Source organism: Notamacropus eugenii, chromosome 5, assembly GCF_028372415.1.
Source record: "Notamacropus eugenii isolate mMacEug1 chromosome 5, mMacEug1.pri_v2, whole genome shotgun sequence".
NCBI classification, from domain to species: domain Eukaryota; kingdom Metazoa; phylum Chordata; class Mammalia; order Diprotodontia; family Macropodidae; genus Notamacropus; species Notamacropus eugenii.
This window is the reverse complement of record NC_092876.1, coordinates 400,040,784-400,058,818: the sequence shown is the minus strand read 5'-3', so window position 1 is coordinate 400,058,818 and position 18,035 is coordinate 400,040,784. Positions and strand designations below refer to the sequence as shown.

The 18,035-nt window shown below is 36.3% G+C and overlaps 1 protein-coding gene across 4 annotated transcripts in view; it reads right to left on the bottom strand.

Moving 5' to 3' along the window:
* Window positions 1-18,035, bottom strand: part of TUBGCP5 (tubulin gamma complex component 5) — a 53,354-nt gene that overhangs the window by 17,111 nt on the left and 18,208 nt on the right. For all 4 annotated transcript variants that reach the window (XM_072614561.1, XM_072614562.1, XM_072614558.1 and 1 more), the window contains exons 10-16: window positions 17,476-17,722; window positions 17,114-17,316; window positions 8,501-8,616; window positions 3,468-3,736; window positions 1,571-1,769; window positions 668-856; window positions 169-351 (exon numbers count right to left, since the gene is read on the bottom strand). In XM_072614561.1, the coding sequence (XP_072470662.1) occupies window positions 169-351; window positions 668-856; window positions 1,571-1,769; window positions 3,468-3,736; window positions 8,501-8,616; window positions 17,114-17,316; window positions 17,476-17,722 (1,406 nt within the window). The remainder of the gene's footprint in view (window positions 1-168; window positions 352-667; window positions 857-1,570; window positions 1,770-3,467; window positions 3,737-8,500; window positions 8,617-17,113; window positions 17,317-17,475; window positions 17,723-18,035) is intronic.

Genomic DNA, 18,035 nt, shown 5'->3' with positions numbered 1-18,035 from the left:
TATGGAAGTGAATGTTGAAAGTGGAAAACAAATGAATAAATTTGGAAAAAATAATATAATATTACTAATATAGGATAATAACAAATGTTTGTTGCCTAAAAAAAAAAAAAAGTTCATAGCATGGTATTCTTTTATGACTGTATTATTATGAAACCTCCCAAATTTTACCGTGAACTGTCTTCTGTATAACGTTGTCCAACAGCTTCCTGGAGTTGAACATTAAGAAAGGAAACATTCTGCCAGGTTTCCTTTTCTCTTATTTTATCAAAAATCGAAGTGTAAAAGTCATACATTGTGTCTCCAGCTTCAAGTAGGAAAAAATTTCTCATGGCCTGTAGATATTCAACCAATCTAAATGGAAAAAACAAAGACAAAAAAACAACTTAAAACAACATCTTGAATTCACAAGACTGGAAGCATGAAAAATTTTGTCTTTTGTGTACCACATCAAGTTAAATGGTTATTTAATAGCGAAGTTATTTGCATTATTTAATTATAAATGGAAAATACCAAATAATGTACTGAAAGACAAATTGTTCCAAATGCAACAATTTAAAATGAACTTAAAATCTGGAAAATAAGTCCCTGCAATCACACCTCTTGAACTGTTCTTAAAATATAATAAACAGCCAACCATTATAAACTATAAATTCATTTCCCTTCTTACTTGTAATCTTTCTTCAAAGTTTGCATTAGATTTCCACAGCATTTCAGATACTGCTTATCAATATGAGGGTAAAGGCAGGATCTCAGGGTTAGTTCAAAAGTCTGGCACGTCACGGATTCAGATGATCTATCCATACAAATATCACCACACGTGAACTTTTCATGAAAGTCACTCTGCTCCAAATACAACCTTCAAAATAAAAATATGAATCTTGATTTTTCACTGCTGCCAGCAACTAGATTATTTAGACTCAGAAATGCACTGACTTGTTTTTACGCTGACTTATCCTTCGTAGAAATATCAAACATCCTAAAAGCAGCAAAAGGCATATCACAAAAACAGTACTTTAGTATGTGAAAATTTATTAGCCTATAGCCCTATTGTTATTAAATTCAGGCATCTTTAGAAGTTTTAATTCTTCTGAGCTAGTAGAGCATGATTTAGTGAATAACAACTTTAGGACACTATGGCAATTACATGGTACTAACATCGGAGCAGCCCTATAAAGTTAAAGTTTTTAAAAGTGTCATACTTCCAAGCTAAAGTTTACCCAGTGAAGGAATGTGACTTAATATGTTACATAACATCTGCCCAGGACCAAAGCCTGCAGAAAATTCCCTTTTCTGAAATATTTTCTTCAGGTATTTGAGAGAAAAAATAAAGCAACAAATCTACATCCTTGCGCTGATGCCAATTAACGTATCACAGCAAACCTCACATGAGGTAAGAAAAAGACCAAATGATGCTGCTGAAAATGTTCACAATGTCATTCTCTCCTTCTCTAGACAAACTAATTTGTGTGTTTTGTTGTTACTGTTTTTTAAAAGCTTTACCTGACCAGTTACTAGACACTGCACGGACTCTGGGACTTCCACGGTCACAAATCTGACAAGTCTGTGTTACCTCGCAAAGTTAATGGCCAGCAAGGGATCATGAACATCATCCAGCTCCAGGTGTCTCTCTGCTATAGACTGCATCTTAATCAAACTCTCCTTGGTAGCCTGTTCTTCTGTGATGGCATCTGTAAAGGAATCTTCCCCATGCCGAAGACGGGACTGCACAGACTCAAGAAACAGGGCGTATAAGCTTTTTCTTTCTGCATCTAAAGCACAAAGGAAAATTATTTAGCATAAAATTTGCCCTGGTAAATAAAGCTGATTAATTCATGCCCAAATAAGTAATTCCATGTTAATACTGGCCTAAAAGTAACGACATTTATCTTTAAGTGTGAGGAAGAATCCTTTATCATCATCATGGTCTATGGAGAGTAGTAATGTTGAGGTTCAGGGTACCCAAAATACTGACGCCCTGCTTCCTGCTCAAATGAATTTGGAACAAGTCTTCTTAAAGTCAAAGAAAAACAAAGTTTATTAAAGGTTCACCATACTGGGTTGCCTCTTAAGGAGCCTAAGCATTTTTTAAGCTTGTATTAACAAGTGGGCCAGACAGACTCTTAGCTAGACAGAGTCTGAGCTGGATTGAATCTGAGCATCTTCATGGAGGCGAGATGGAACTCAAATACAGTAAAAGACTGAGGGAAGAATCCAGGTGTCGCCAAGTAGTCTGGTGGCCCCAGGGATGGTCTTGATAGGGGAAAGTCAGCCTGGAATATAGATCAAGTCCAGGGAGGATCCTGATAGGAGTGACTGGGAGTGCAACCTGGACCTCAAGAGAATGCTAAATCAAATCAGGGGACTCCAAGGAGGCCCCCAAAGCCAGCCTTTCCGGGGTCCATCAGACAAATGGGACCAAAACCCTCCTGGTCCAAGGGACAAAGGTCTCTGCTTGAGCTCATACTCCATTGGGAATAGGTTTTGTGTAAATGCAACAAAATATGAGTGGCTTTGTACTGAATAAATTTCCTCTGTACCTCTCTCCACAAAAGCTGAGAACCATTCTAAAGTGCCACCATCAACATAAGCACAACTTTCAAAAGCAGTATATATTTACTGTGGTAAAATGACCACAATGGACAATATTGTGCTAACATTCAAGGAGTCACACTTTAGTCTGCAAAAATTACTCAAGACAGTTGTCCTAGATAATTAGCCTGCCTATAGGGATTGTAGAGCACTTTGAGAAGTGCCTGCAGGAAGATGGCTCATCTCCCTAGGGAAGCTACTATATTTCATAATGAGGACCTATTACTTAGAAAAGAAATATTTCTCTGAGTAGAAAAAATGCTAAAAAGAAACAACAAAAAGTGTGTAGTTAGAGTGGTTTAAAACAGAAAAAACAATCCACGTCTACACTTGTCAAGAGCCCATTCTTTTATGCAGATGCTGAAGTTGTTTTCTTTTGTATATCAACAGTCAGACTGTGAAGAGTGTCTCAAAATATGTAAGAAGGTCTAAACTGTCAGGATCAATGGGCATCCATGGCAGCCAATTCTACATTCTTCCTATGTAAATACGTCTGATTTCAATTCCATGCTTTATTTAGCCCACCTCATTAAGAGCTTTCTAGGGGGCTGTTTAAAAAAATGCCTTGGGGACAAGAATGCACATAGCACATGCACAATTTATCATTTTGCTTACTCAAACACTGTGCTAAAAGCTCCTAATGAAGACTGCGGTCTTTAAATAAACAATTTAAAATCTTCCTAGAACCATCAACACTGGCATAATTTCCTCATTTGTCAGGGTGATATACCCCTGGTAGTCTTGGCTATTTTCAAAAGGTATTTCAATCATGTATAATAAGACAATTTAGATTCTAAACAGTGAGCAGCTCAAATGTGGGGAAGTCTTAACTAGGACTCTAAGGCTAAGCACACAACATGAAAAGCAAGCATTTTCACCTCTTGAAGCAGCTTGGTGTGGGCAACTGTCTGAACACTGCAGGTTCTTCAGCAACTGCATAGATTTCCCGGCCATTATAATGTGCTTTAAGACAGGTTTGAGGAAGGACACCATGGTGTGCTGCCTGCTTGAAGGAGCCTGGTCACTGCCAGAACTGGCACTAGCATTATCACTCATTTTCTCCTCATTCTCTGTCTTTTCGGATACACTATATAGTGTGTAAGTAGCATACCAAAAGTCTCGGTGATTCACCGGAACATTTTTGTTTCTAGAAAGAAAATTAAGATAACTATAAATTAAAAACTTCTCCACACTGAAAAGAAAATGCACTCACCCATTCAAGCAAACCATATCTGCTTTTCCAGGTATCCCCAAATATGTGTAGTGGCTGCATCCACTTTTAAGCTGAATAATGATGATAAAATTTAAGTGAACAGAATAGACTTGCTTGACCTGGAATATTACAAAGCATCAATGATTAATCTTTTACTTTTAATGAAATGAAACTGCCAACATAGAGTTATCAATTAAGAAATGCACCACAGCATGTCCTATTGCGTCTCCACAGTCTTAATCCAACACCGTTACTCTCTTGGTAGGGAACTAATAACCTCTCTTACCACCCTCTGTGAAAGTAATTTCAGCAAAACTATATGACTCCAGCACAGGCAAATGAAATTCTCAAGTGGATTACTTCAACAATTAAAAAAAAGTTAAACCATTTATCCCAGAAGAAGTAACTATGGCGAATCAGAGTCCCATTTAAATTAATTCTTGTTACAGGAAAGTATACAGTACAAAAATTAGTGCAAATTTTACTTTAAAAGATTCCTTTATTACTATAAAGATTAGATTTTCAAAATTACAAAAAGGAGCAAAAGCTGTCACTGATGTGTTAATTAAAATATATGTGAAAGTCAACAAGATTCAGTTCAACAGATATTTAAGTGTCCAGCTTCGCAGCATGCTAAGCTAATTTCTGGAGATGCCAAAGCTTGAAAAAGAACGACAGAATCCTGCCTTCATGAAGTTCGCCCTCTACGTTAAGACTGCTTCCATTAAATAATGTCAAAGTTATACATTCTATAATGGAAATGTAAACTGTTTTGTACCCAAGCATGCAAATGTCTGTTGGAACTATCAGAAGCTGCATGGTGTCATGAAAAACTCTGGGAGGAAGCTCTTGACAATAATAAAGACTGAGAAAATATAGAACTATTTTTAATACGTACCCCAAAAGAACAGCAATTGACTTCTGTAAGCTAATCCTATTGGGACAATGCCCAGGTACGTTAGAATACTTCAAGCTGAATCTAGTTAAATGTATTTCACAGAAACCTAAATAACATTAAAAGTGACAATCTATTAAAATGTGTTCCCTTAGCAAAAACAGCAATTTTGAAAACAAAACAATTTGTTTTTATCAGAGGATAACTTTTGGGAAAACTCTCCCATTACATTATTGCTAAACTGAACTAGGAAACATCTCTGTCTGTTCCCACCCATGCTCTCCAGGCTGACTATACCTATTCCCACCTCTTAAAAACAGAAGTAAATACATTAAAGGTCCCTGCTTTGTGCTTTGGTTCTGTTCCAAAATGAGATGCTCCAATATTTTGAAATGTTTTCTTCACAACATAAAGAGTTTGGCTTAATCATATAGCTTTACTCATTAGTACATATATCTTAGGCAGACATTAAAAATGTCCACAATTTGAGCCCCGGACTGAACCCGAGGTAGAAGAGTGAGGTGGATTACCTTTGTGAAACTGAACAGTGCTTTTAATGACGACCCCCCCCCCCCAGCTTCTCCCTGAAACAAAAGCTCATCCTTAGATCAATATTATTTGGTGCTACTATATGACTGTGAGCTACAGAACACTACACTCTCCAAGCAACTCAAGTTATGGGAACCCAAGAATACACAGACAGGGTCAGCAGGTGTTAATTGGCTACAACACATCACCAACCAATAACAGGAGAAGAAAAGTAGCAAGTACTGAAGTAACCATGGGCAAGTCAAGCTTTCTATCTGTAAAACTGGGAAAGTAGTACCAACCCAAAAATGTTGCTATCAGGATCCATGTAAGTAGAACACAGAACAAAAACATGCTATATAAACATCAGCTCACACCGAAGATATACGATTCCACCATTGTGGGAACTCCTTTACTGATTTGGATTGCACGCCATCAATAATTTTTAACTTTACACAAGTGCCTGTTCTTCAAAGAGGCTAAATGACTTACCTACGGTCATCCAGCTAATAAATATCAGAAGCAGGATTTTCCTGATTTTTTTCCCCTGATTCCAAATCCAGCTCTATACATTACACTAGATCACCTGTCATTACTACATTTATTAATACAAGCAACAGCTTATTAATCGTTGCAGATTATTCAAATAAACAGTAGAAACTGTTCAATACCTTATTATAGGTTAGGAAAAATTGAGCACCTAATGAATATCTAGCAAGACATAATCAGGTAGCTAGAAATATAAACAGAAAAATAAAATAAAAGAAAGCACTTTACACCAGAAGCTTGCTATCTTTTGTAAATAGACAAGAAATCTCCACACTAAAAATACAGACTACAGAATATCCTTGAGAATTGAACAAATCAACTTTGCTGGAACCAGCGTATTATCACAGACAAAAGTGTTGTCCAAAATTTCTCAGATATAAAACAGTGATGCATAAAAATTTAAGAATGTTTTTAATAGATGTCATCATATTAAACACTCACCATCTACAAACTATAAGGAATGAAAGGCCTTCCAAATATAACGACATAGTGGAAGAGAGTACAACCAAATGGAAGAGAAGAAGGCATACACCCTCTCTGTCACCCTGTCTACTTTGGGAGTTGTCTCAAGATGCTTTTAGTGTGTCTACGGAAGATATGCTTACACCCCAATATTTCTGCTGAACTACAAAAAAACCAGTTATTTTATCCACCTGTACAACTATATGCAGAACATCAAGTATAAAAGAATATCAGCAAGAGAAAAACTTTTCCCACAACGGTTTCCATCTGAATTCTATCACAAGGAAAATGAGCCACAGCAGGAGAATGAGACAATTGTGTCGATACATGCTTCTAATCCCCACTACTGATGGGAGGATGAGGCTGGTGGATTACTTGAGCTCAGGAGTCCTCAGCTGCAGACTAAGCCTATTAAATATAACACCAATATAGTGAGGAGGGTTGGGGGAGAAGATAGTTAGGGAGAGGGTGAACCAGCCCAGTTTGGAAAAAAAGACCTAGTTAAAGCTCTCATGCTGATTAGGAATGGGATAAGGCATGTGACTGACCCCTGCTTTTCCAGCCTTGACAAAAAAGAAAGACCCAGTCTCAAAATTAAGATAAAATCAATTAAAAGATGAGAATGAGATAATGATGATTAGTAATAATGAGACCATTGTTTCTATGTTACATCTTTCTATAACAATCTCCTCTAAGAGCCTGATTCCTAACAAAAAAAAAAAATCCCCAAAAAACAGAATTAGAAGAGTTAGTAAAACCAGCCTGGCAAATGAGAAAGTCATATAGGAACTAATTAAATAGATGAATGGTTTAAACCAAGTCATCAAGCCAGAATTGACAAATTAACAATAGCTGTCTGTCACCCTCTGTTCTTACTGACATCCTCTCCATTCATCGTATCCCACCTTAAATGTTCTCTGCTCTATGTGGCCTACCCTGAACCTTTTCCTTCCTCAAGCTTCATGATACGTAATTTATAGCTCTAATCTAAGTCATGTTCTGTTTTACATAGGATCATAGCTGTAGAGCTAGAAGAGACCTCAGAGGTGTTTTAACTGTTCTAAGCTTTAAACTGCTTGAGAACAGGGACCATTCTTTTATTATTTTGTCCCAATCTCATCAAAAACACATCAAAGAATAAAATCTACATATACTTCACAAACCTGTAATTTCCTCAGTGAAGGAATTTTTGATATAGCAAAGTCCTAGGGAACTGAATGACACATAAAGAGATTAAGTGATTTGTTTAGGGTGGAAAAGCTAGTGACAGATGTCAGGCTTAACACCCAGGTCTTTCTTGACTCCTAGATCAGTATAGCATACTTTGGAGATATTGTGGGTTTGGTTCCAGATCAATGAAATAAAGAGAATATTGCAAGTAAGAGAGTCGCACAAATTTTTTTGGTTTCCCAGTGCATAAAAGTTATGTTTACACTATACTGCATTCTATTAAGTGTGCAATAGTATTATGTCTAAAAAAAAGGACATGCCTTAATTTAAAAATTCTTTATTGCTAAAAAAATGCTAACAATTATCTGAGGCTTCAGTGAGTTATAATATAATCTCTTTGCTGTTGGAGGGTCTTACTTCAAGAATCACTGGCTGCTGACTGATGAGGGTGGTGGTTTCTTAAAGTAAGTCAAGAATGAAGTTTGCCACATCTATTAACTCTTCCTTTCACTTGAACACTGAGAGGCCATTGCAGGCTTATTAAGTGGCCTAATTTCAATACTGTTGTGTCTTGGGGAATTGGGAGAGCCAAGGAGAGGGAAATAGGAGATAGACAGGAGAAGGGCTGGTTGGTGGAGCAGTCAGAACACACGCAGCATTTATCAATGAAATTCACTGTTTTATAAGGGTGTATAGTTCACGGTGCCCCCCAAACAATGACAATACTAACATCAAAGATCACTGAGCACAGATCACCACAACAGATACAACAATAACGAAAGTTTGAAATACTGCAAGAATTACCAACATGTGACACAAAAACAGGATGTGAGCACAAGCTGGTAGAAAAATGGTGTTGAGACTTGCTCAAAGCAAGGTGGCCACAAGCCTTCAATTTGTATTTGCAAAGCACAATAAAGTGAAGTATGATAAAATGAGGTAGGCCTGTACACTATACCATACCACCCCCTTAAAGAATAAAAAGGAAGAAAATCGTTCTGTCGTGACACAGTAAAACAATGCCTGTTCAGCTTGTTTCCAGTGTTGCCACATTTATTACAAGCTGCTGACAGAGCGATTCCTTTTGCTCCTACCTTTGAATGATGAACTCTTTTGCAGGATCAAACAGGTTGCCATGTACGATCCACTCATCCACAGTCTGTAGGTACGGCCTTACAGTCTCAACCCAAAGAGAAAAAAGGAGGGAGACCTGGTAACAGCAAATTTCACAGTTTACATTTTCAGTTACAATATACAACATTGAGGAAATACATACTTTAAACATTTCTGCAACCCATTTTAAAAAAGTGATATATTTTATAGGGCAAAGTCAAGAGAAAAAAATGCAAGAAATCTCAGAAAACTAAAACAAAGGAAAAAAATCCTTATCGTTAATGTCTGCCAGGGAAAGTAACTTTTATCATTATCTTAATTACTACTTATCCTCCTGAAACAACTGACAGCCAAAGTATTCACATAGCAAAAATGATGTAACAAGAAAAGTAAGTGGTACTGATTTTTTTAAATGTCAAGTTTTCTCCCCTGGTCAAGTTTTATTTAAAGTGAAAAAATAAAAATATCTAAATGATACACAGATGCAAAAAAGACTGAGAATCATTAGAAACCACCCACATCAACCTTGAAATTTTAAAAAATGGGCTGTGAGCGTTCTCTATGTATTAAAAACGTAGACTTTTTTTTTTAATTAAAGACAACTGGAAGGACAGATGGTCTATTAATGCATAAGGCTGCACTGAATTACTGAAAATGCATCCCGAAGAATACATTTAGCATAGTGTAACAGATCCTCCTAATTAATAATACACCACAGGGACTTCCCCAAATTCTTGCCAACCGACTTTAAAGGAAATACTTTCCAGTGCTTGATATGGAATCACTTTAGCACAGCTATCCTTGGCTACCTATCATCTATGTTCATTTCTTTCCAAACTCCAATTTCAGATTGCTCCCAATACCTTCTCCATACCTACAAGCATGCTGTTGAACACCACTGGAGGAAGTTACATAGTTTTGTGGAATGGACTCATTACAAATGTATGTTACCTAATCTCAACTCAGTCCTCACTGCTACAGGAAATCTTTTTAACTTCTCTCTAACTGATTCAATATCCCATGTTGCACAGCATCTGTTTCAAACCTCTTCTCAAGCCACCCTCGCTGTCTTCTCCTTTCCTCTGAGCTGAGGATGACGTCTCAGACTTCACTGGGGAAAAAAAAAAGGAGGCTCCCCCGCCATTATGAAGGTCCTGTTGTTCCCATCGTGCACTTCAAATCTCCTCTACTTCAGATTCCATTCTCTCCTCCTTTGTTACAGTCTTAGAGAAAGAGACAATCCTTCTTGTCAACGCCAATCCCTCTACTTTATGTGCCCTGGATTCCATCCCTTTCTATCTGCTTCAGGGGCTTGCCCTTTTGAATATCCCCTATCTCATACTAACTTTCAGCCTTTATTAATTCACTGTTTCCTTCTCTGATGCCTACAAACATGCTCACATCTACCCCATTCTTAAAAAACCTTTCTTTGCCAACCTTAAAATAAACAAGAAAGAGGTTAAGGAGGTAAATAAAACTCTGGATAAGGTAGATATGATAGATCTTTGGAGAAAATTAAATGGGAATAGAAAGGAATATACTTTTTTCTCAGCGGTACATGGAACATTTACAAAAATTGACCATGTACTAGGACATAAAAATCTCACAATCCAGTGCAGAAAGGTAGAGATAATCAATGCATCCTTTTCAGATCATAATGCATTAAAAATTACATGTAATAAAAGGCCATGGAAAGAGAAACCAAAAATCAATTGGAAACTAAATAATCTAATTCTAAAGAAGGATTGGGTTAAAGAAGAAATCATAGAAACAATCAACAACTTCATTCAAGAGAATGACAATAGTGAGACAACGTACCAAAACTTATGGGACACTGCAAAAGCAGTTATTAGGGGAAGTTTTATATCTCTGAATGCTTACATAAATAAAATAGAGAAAGAGGAGATCAATGACTTAGGCTTGCAGTTGAAAAAGCTAGAAAAAGAACAAATTGAAAATCCCCAAGTAAATACCAAATTAGAAATACTGAAAACCAAAGGAGAGATTAATAAAATTGAAATAAAGAAAACTATTGAATTAATAAATAAAACCAATAGTTGGTTTTATGAAAAAACTAATAAAATTGATAAACCTTTGGTTAATCTGATCAAAAAAAAGAAAGAAGAAAACCAAATTACTAACATTAAAAATGAAAGGGGTGAACTCACCTCCAATGAGGAGGAAATTAAAACAATAATTAGAAACTACTTTGCCCAACTTTATGCCCACAAATTCGACAATCTAAACGAGATGGATGAATATTTTAAAAAATACAAATTGCCCAGATTAACAGAAGAGGAAGTTGAATACTTAAACAACCCCATCTCAGAAAAAGAAATTGAACAAGCCATCAATGAACTCCCTAGGAAAAAATCTCCAGGGCCAGATGGATTCACAAGTGAATTCTATCAAACATTTAAAGAACAGTTAATTCCAATACTACATACACTATTCTTGAAAATTGGGGAAGAAGGAGTCCTCCCAAATTCTTTCTATGATACAAATATGGTTTTGATACCCAAACCAGGAAGAGACAAAACAGAGAAAGAAAATTATAGACCAATTTCCCTAATGAATATAGATGCAAAAATTTTAAATAAGATTTTAGCAAAACGAATACAGCATCTTATCACGAGATTAATACATTATGATCAGGTAGGATTCATACCAGGACTACAGGGCTGGTTCAATATTAGGAAAACTATTAGCATTATCGATCACATCAACAACAAAGCTAACAAAAACCACATGATTATCTCAACAGATGCAGAAAAAGCTTTTGACAAAATACAACATCCATTCCTACTAAAAACATTGGAGAACGTAGGAATAAAGGGAACTTTCCATAAAATAATAAGCAGTATCTATCTAAAACCTTCAGCAAGCATTATATGCAATGGGGATAAGCTAGATGCATTCCCAATAAGATCAGGGGTGAAACAAGGTTGTCCATTATCACCACTATTATTCAATATGGTACTAGAAATGTTAGCTGTAGCAATTAGACAAGATAAAGATATTCAAGGAATTAGAATAGCCAAAGAAGAAACTAAGTTATCACTCTTTGCAGATGATATGATGATTTACCTAGAGAATCCCAGAGATTCAAGTAAAAAATTACTTGAATTAATAAACAACTTTGGCAAAGTTGCAGGGTACAAAATAAACCCACACAAATCCTCTGCATTCCTATATATTAGCAACAAAGTTCAACAGCAAGAGATAGAAAGAGAAATCCCATTTAAAGTTAGGGTAGACAGTATAAAATACTTAGGAGTCTACCTGCCAAAACAAACCCAGGGACTATATGAACACAATTACAAGACACTTTTTGCACAAATAAAGTCAGATTTAAGTAAGTGGAAAAACATTAGTTGCTCATGGGTAGGCCGTGCTAATATAATAAAAATGACAATTCTACCCAAATTAATATACTTATTTAGTGCCATACCAATTAAACTATCAGACAATTACTTTCTAGAGCTGGATAAAATAATATCAAAATTCATTTGGAAAAACAAAAGGTCCAGAATATCAAAGGGACTAATGAAAAGAAGTGCTTGGGAAGGTGGCCTAGCGCTACCAGACCTTAAACTGTACTATAAAGCAGCAATTATCAAAACCACTTGGTATTGGCTAAGAAACAGAGAGGTAGACAAGTGGAATAGACTTGGCACTCAAGATGCAGTAGGCAAGGAATATAGCAACCTTCTGTTTGATAAACCCAAGGACCCCAGCTTCTGGGATAAGAACTCATTGTTTGACAAAAATTGCTGGGAAAACTGGATAACAGTGTGGCGGAAATTAGGCATAGACCCATACCTGACACCGTACACAAGAATAAAGTCCAAATGGGTACATGATTTAGGTATAAAGATTGATACCATGAATAAACTGGAGAAGCAAGGAATAGTGTATTTATCAGATCTATGGAGAAGGGAAGAATTCTTTACTAAAGGAGAGATAGAATGCATTATGAAATGCAAAATGGATAACTTTGAGTACATTAAACTGAGAAGTTTTTGCACAACCAAACCCAATGCAACCAAAATCCGGAGGGATGTAGTAAATTGGGAAAAAATTTTTACAGCTAAGCTCGGGGATAAAGGCCTCATTTCTAGAATATATAGAGAACTGACCCAAATGTATAATCATACAAGTCATTCCCCAATTGATAAATGGTCAAAGGATATGAACAGGCAATTTTCAGAGGAAGAAATTAAAGCTATCTATAATCATATGAAAAAATGCTCTAAATCACTATTGGTTAGAGAGATGCAAATCAAAACAACTCTGAGGTACCACATCACACCTATAAGATTGGCAAACATGACAGAACAAGAAAATGATAAATGCTGGAGAGGATGTGGGAGAGTTGGAACACTAATTCATTGTTGATGGAGCTGTGAGCTCATCCAACCATTCTGGAGAGCAATTTGGAACTATGCCCAAAGGGCTACAAAAATGTGCATACCCTTTGACCCAGCAATATCGCTACTAGGACTATATCCCCAAGAGATCATAAAAATGGGAAAGGGTCCCACATGTACAAAAATATTTATAGCAGCACTCTATGTAGTTGCCAAAAACTGGAAGTCAAGGGGATGTCCATCAATTGGGGAATGGCTGAATAAATTATGGTATATGAATGTAATGGAGTACTATTGTGCCATAAGAAATGATGAACAAGAAGACTTCAGAGAGGCTTGGAAGGACTTATATGACCTGATGCTGAGTGAAAGGAGCAGAACCAGGAGAACTTTATGCACAGCAACAACCACAGTGTGTGAGAGTTTTTTCTGGTAGACTTAGATTTTTGTAATAACACAAGAACTTCTGAAAAAAAAAAAATCCCAATGGTGGACCTCAAGGCAAAATGCCTTCCACACTCAGAGAGAGAAATATGGAAGTCACTCACATAATGTAGCAGATCATGTTTGTGTATGTGTATCTGTTTGTGTATCATGTTCTGATTTGTTATACGGATTCTTTCATTTATCTTAGTCTGACTACATAGCATGACTATAGTGAAAATATACTCAATAGGAAAGTATATGTAGAATCTATACAGAATTGTATGCAGTCGTGGGGAGGGAGGGAGGTAGTGGGGGGTGGGTGGGGAGGGATAAAATCGCAATTGTATGGCAGTGATTGTTAAACATTAAAAAAATAAAAAAATTAAAAAAAAAAAAACAACCTTTCTTTGACTCCACTATCTCGTCAGGTTATTATCTCATATTTTTCTTCCCTCTGTCAGTCACTCAGCCAATTAACAAGCATTTATTAAGTGCTTCCTATTCAGGAGACTGTGCTAAGCAATGGGCATACAAAGAAAGGCCCAAGAGTTCTTGTGGTGGGGGCACTCACACTGTAATGAGGAAGGGACATGCAAACAATTATGTACGTACCAGTATATAGTGTAAACTAAAGGGAATCTTAAGAGGGAAGGAACTGGGGGTGGGGAAGGAAAACCGTCAGGAAAGTCTTCTGCACTAGGCAGGATCTAAGCTGAGTCTTGAAGGAGCCAGGAGGCAGAAGTGAGGGAGAGTGTTCCAAGCCAGGGGGACAACCAGTAAAAAAGCATGGAATCAGGAGATGGAGGATCTGGTATGGAGAAAAGCAAGGAGGCCAGTGGAGCTGCAGAGGAGTGTGCAGAAGGGAGGAAAGTATAAGACCAGAAAGGTAAGAAGGTGTCAGGTTGTGAAGGGCTATGAATACCAAACAAAGGATGCTATACTTAACCCTGGAGGTAAAGGGGAGTCAAAAGTTTCTCAGAAGGGAAAAATGAGTGACATGGTCAGACCAACACTTTAGGAAAATCACTTTGGCAAATGAGAGGAAATTCCCACCACCAATGTGGATCAGAAACTATTCTACAACTTCTAGTCTTAAAGAGAACTGAACTGAGAAATTAAGGGACACAAAAGTCAGGAACTATCTGTTATCAGAAAGAGAACTTGAGCCTAGGTTTTGCCAACTCTAAGACATCTTTCTATCTACTATCTCTATTATCTATCTCTGTCTACTTCTCTAATTCAAACTTAAATGAATTACCTTTCCCCCTAAATTAAAATTTCTTTCTAAATTTTCTATTTCTATCAAGGGCACCACCATTATTCCAGTCACTTAAGTTCACTTTGGTCATCCCCTGCCTCTTCACTTACTCACTCCCTATATCAAACCAGCTGCCAGGCCTACTCTCATCATCATCATCTTAGTGCAAGCCTTCATCACCTCTTTCCTGGACTAGTGTAAGAGCTTACTAATTAGTCTCTCTGAGTCCATCACTCTCTCTAAACTATGCCTCCCACAGCTGCAGCAGAGGTTCAGATGGTTAAGTAGACAAGCAGAGTCTGACACTGAACAAGAAGCTTCAGTAGCTCCCTATCCTCTCTCTCTAGGATAAGATACAAACTCTTCTATTGGATATCAAAGTCCCTCAGTCATCTGGCACCAGTCTATTTTTCCAGATTGATTATGTATCTCTCCCTGTCCCACACTCTATGTTCTAACCAAGCTGGTCTATTTGCTACTCTCTGTACATAATCTCCAGGTACAAGTAAAAGCAAGTTGGTCAGTGTGTGGAGAAGGGTAAAGTGTAAACAGACTCTTCAAGCCTCACCTCCAATGCCATCCTTATAAGAAGAATCTCCTGATTCTCCCTATTGTTAGGACTCCACCCTCCTATCTTATAATCACAAAATATGCATTTTATATTTACTTTTCTGAATATATGCTGTTTTCCTATCCAGCAGAAGGTAATCATGAGATATGTATTGCTTCATTTTTGTCTATTTGTACCAGCCCTGTACTTGGCATGTAGTAGATGCTTGATAAATTCATGATGAATAGAAGTTTTAAGTATTAGTCTAAGTAGCGCCTAAATCTGAGTGATAAAACTAAAATAATTCATTTTCAGTATGAATGATTTTTAAAAATAGATCATGTTTATTCTGTCTTGTTATGTATCTCACCACTTAAAATTACTTAAATCTAGAAGATCTTGTTTTTCATATAAGTACTGGAGGTAATGTTCAATAGGCTAAAGTCTAACATTAGCCTGTTGGGGTTGGCAAATGTTTTGTGTGCAATATAAACTAAAAAAAAAGAAAGAAAAAGAAAATATGCCCTCTTCAGGTATAATTTACCAAATCAATTCAGCACATAATTTGTGCTTAATCAAGATTTATAGGAGGTGGTAAGCAGTGAAAGTGATACAGAAAAAGAAGAAAATAAAGCAGAGTATCAATGAAACATAATAAAACACAGAACAGAAATTCAGAAGGTTAAATAGACAAGCAAAATTTTGTTACTAAAAGTACTTAATTTAACATGCCCTTAGAAATCAAACTATGGAACAAGAAGTTCACAATTTCACATACAATTCTTTTCCATTCTTTACAATTCTCTTTTCCATTTTTTACAGACTTAAGTGCTCATGTTTTTTGCTATTTGTTAAGTTAAAAAAATTCAAGGTAAGTAATAAATATTAACAAGGAAAGACATCATCATCACATCATGGTATTTTAGATTTCAAGGAACATCAACCGCCCTTTCTCAATCAAAGGCTGAACAGGCTAATCATGTTTAACGTTACTTGTAACTGGCATACCTTTCAAAAGAATTGCTACTTTTGCCTGAGCTATTCTGGTTATTGTGATAATATGAATCTACATTAAGATAACCCTAAAACTATTTATACCTATAAAAATACTTTATAGGTCTGTTATATTTTGGATATCTCCCCTATAGTTATCACTCAAATAAATAATGTATTTGCTGCAAAATGCTAATGTAAATCACTAACACCTAGACCAAAATAGTGAGAGGATTTTAAAGCAAAAAAAATTATGATAGAACTTAGAGACAGATAGAACCTTAAAAATCATCTAACTGAAGCCCTTGTTTTGCATATCAGGAAACTGAGGCCTAGAAATATAAAGTGGTTTGCCCAAATAGTCTGCGGTAGAACCGGGATTAGGACCTCAAATCACCTGACTCCCAGTCTAGGAGCAGGGCTCTTTCCACCACACTGTTGCCATTATCTTACTCATAAATGATGAGGTAAATATTATGAGTAAAATTATATTTATAAACTTTTGCTAGAATGAATGTTCAATTATTCTACTTTTACAGATTTTAGTCTCTAAATGTTTTCTTTCATTTCTAACTGCTTCTGTCAAAAGAAAATATAGGCTTAAAAATGTTTAGGTTTTTAAATCTCACCGCACAGCTTCAGGTGTTACATAAGCCCCAGTAAGTGTTAAATTCCTTCAATACTCCAAAAGATTCCTAATTTTATTGGTATGGGTACATCCCTGCAGCAATTCAGCTCACAGCCTTCCACACCTAAGTTGATCATCCTTTTGAATTCCTGTGGTCACTTTCTGATGATCCTCTCTGCATGCAAGTTAAGATGATTCTTTTTTTGGGGGGGGGGGGGACGGACTTAACATTCCTTCACTTGGTCTGGGATTAAAACTTCTTCAGGTTAATATAATTTGTAAAAATTTGTGGAAATCAAGGGTCACCTCCACATCATAATTTTGTCAGTCCACCTTATGTGATTTAAACTACACATCGGTTCTACATACCGTTTGTTCAGAGGCTTCACCAACATTGTCATATTCCAGAATGGCTTTGTAAAGTGTGTTCAGGAGGTGAGAAGCTCGAACAACATTTCGAGTGTCAGGTGGTACTTCTGCCACTCCAGTGCTAAAAACTTTGTGAAGAACCTTGAGTTGTACCAGTCGAGGTGATAATTTGTCTACCACTATTGAAAGAGTAACTGTTGTATCTGCAAAAAGAAACCAAATAATAAAAAATCCTAAAATTATAAGATGAATGCTATGCATGAAATTTTTAGTTTCAAATGTGCATATTAATCACAGTCAAAAAAGGTTTAAAAGTTACAAGTCACAACACCATAAGCGAAACCAAAGAATTGTTTCAATACCTTTATTAATGATGCACTTCTCAATCTCACTAAGTTCTTCTTTGAAACTAATGAAATATTTATACAAGGCCCACATAAAAGCTTGGTAGGTTCTAAATGGAGGTTCAGTAGACTTCTTGGCTGTGGAAGTATTTCCATGTAATGTACTTTCTGAACTGTGCCCCATTACTTCATCAATAAACTTCTGGAGTCTAAATACAACTTGGCCATATGCTGCTATTTGCTCCAGCACCGATCTTAAGCAGTTCTGTAAGAGTATTTCATAATTAAATTAGTCTCCCTCAAAAACAGAAAGCTCAAATTTCTACCCAGCAACATAAAAATTTGGTAGCTGTGATGTAAAATACTTAAAATATTATTTTGATTATAATTCAAAATATTTTATAAAAGAAAACAAAGAATGAGCACTCAAATTTCACATCCAGGGAAGATACACAGAAAATACTCATTCTGTAATGCTATGTTACAACAAATTATATATTTTTTACTTTTTAAAAAACCACAGAGACATCACAGAAAGTGAGGTGTAACTTAAAGGGTATGTTTCAGAGGTAAGAAAT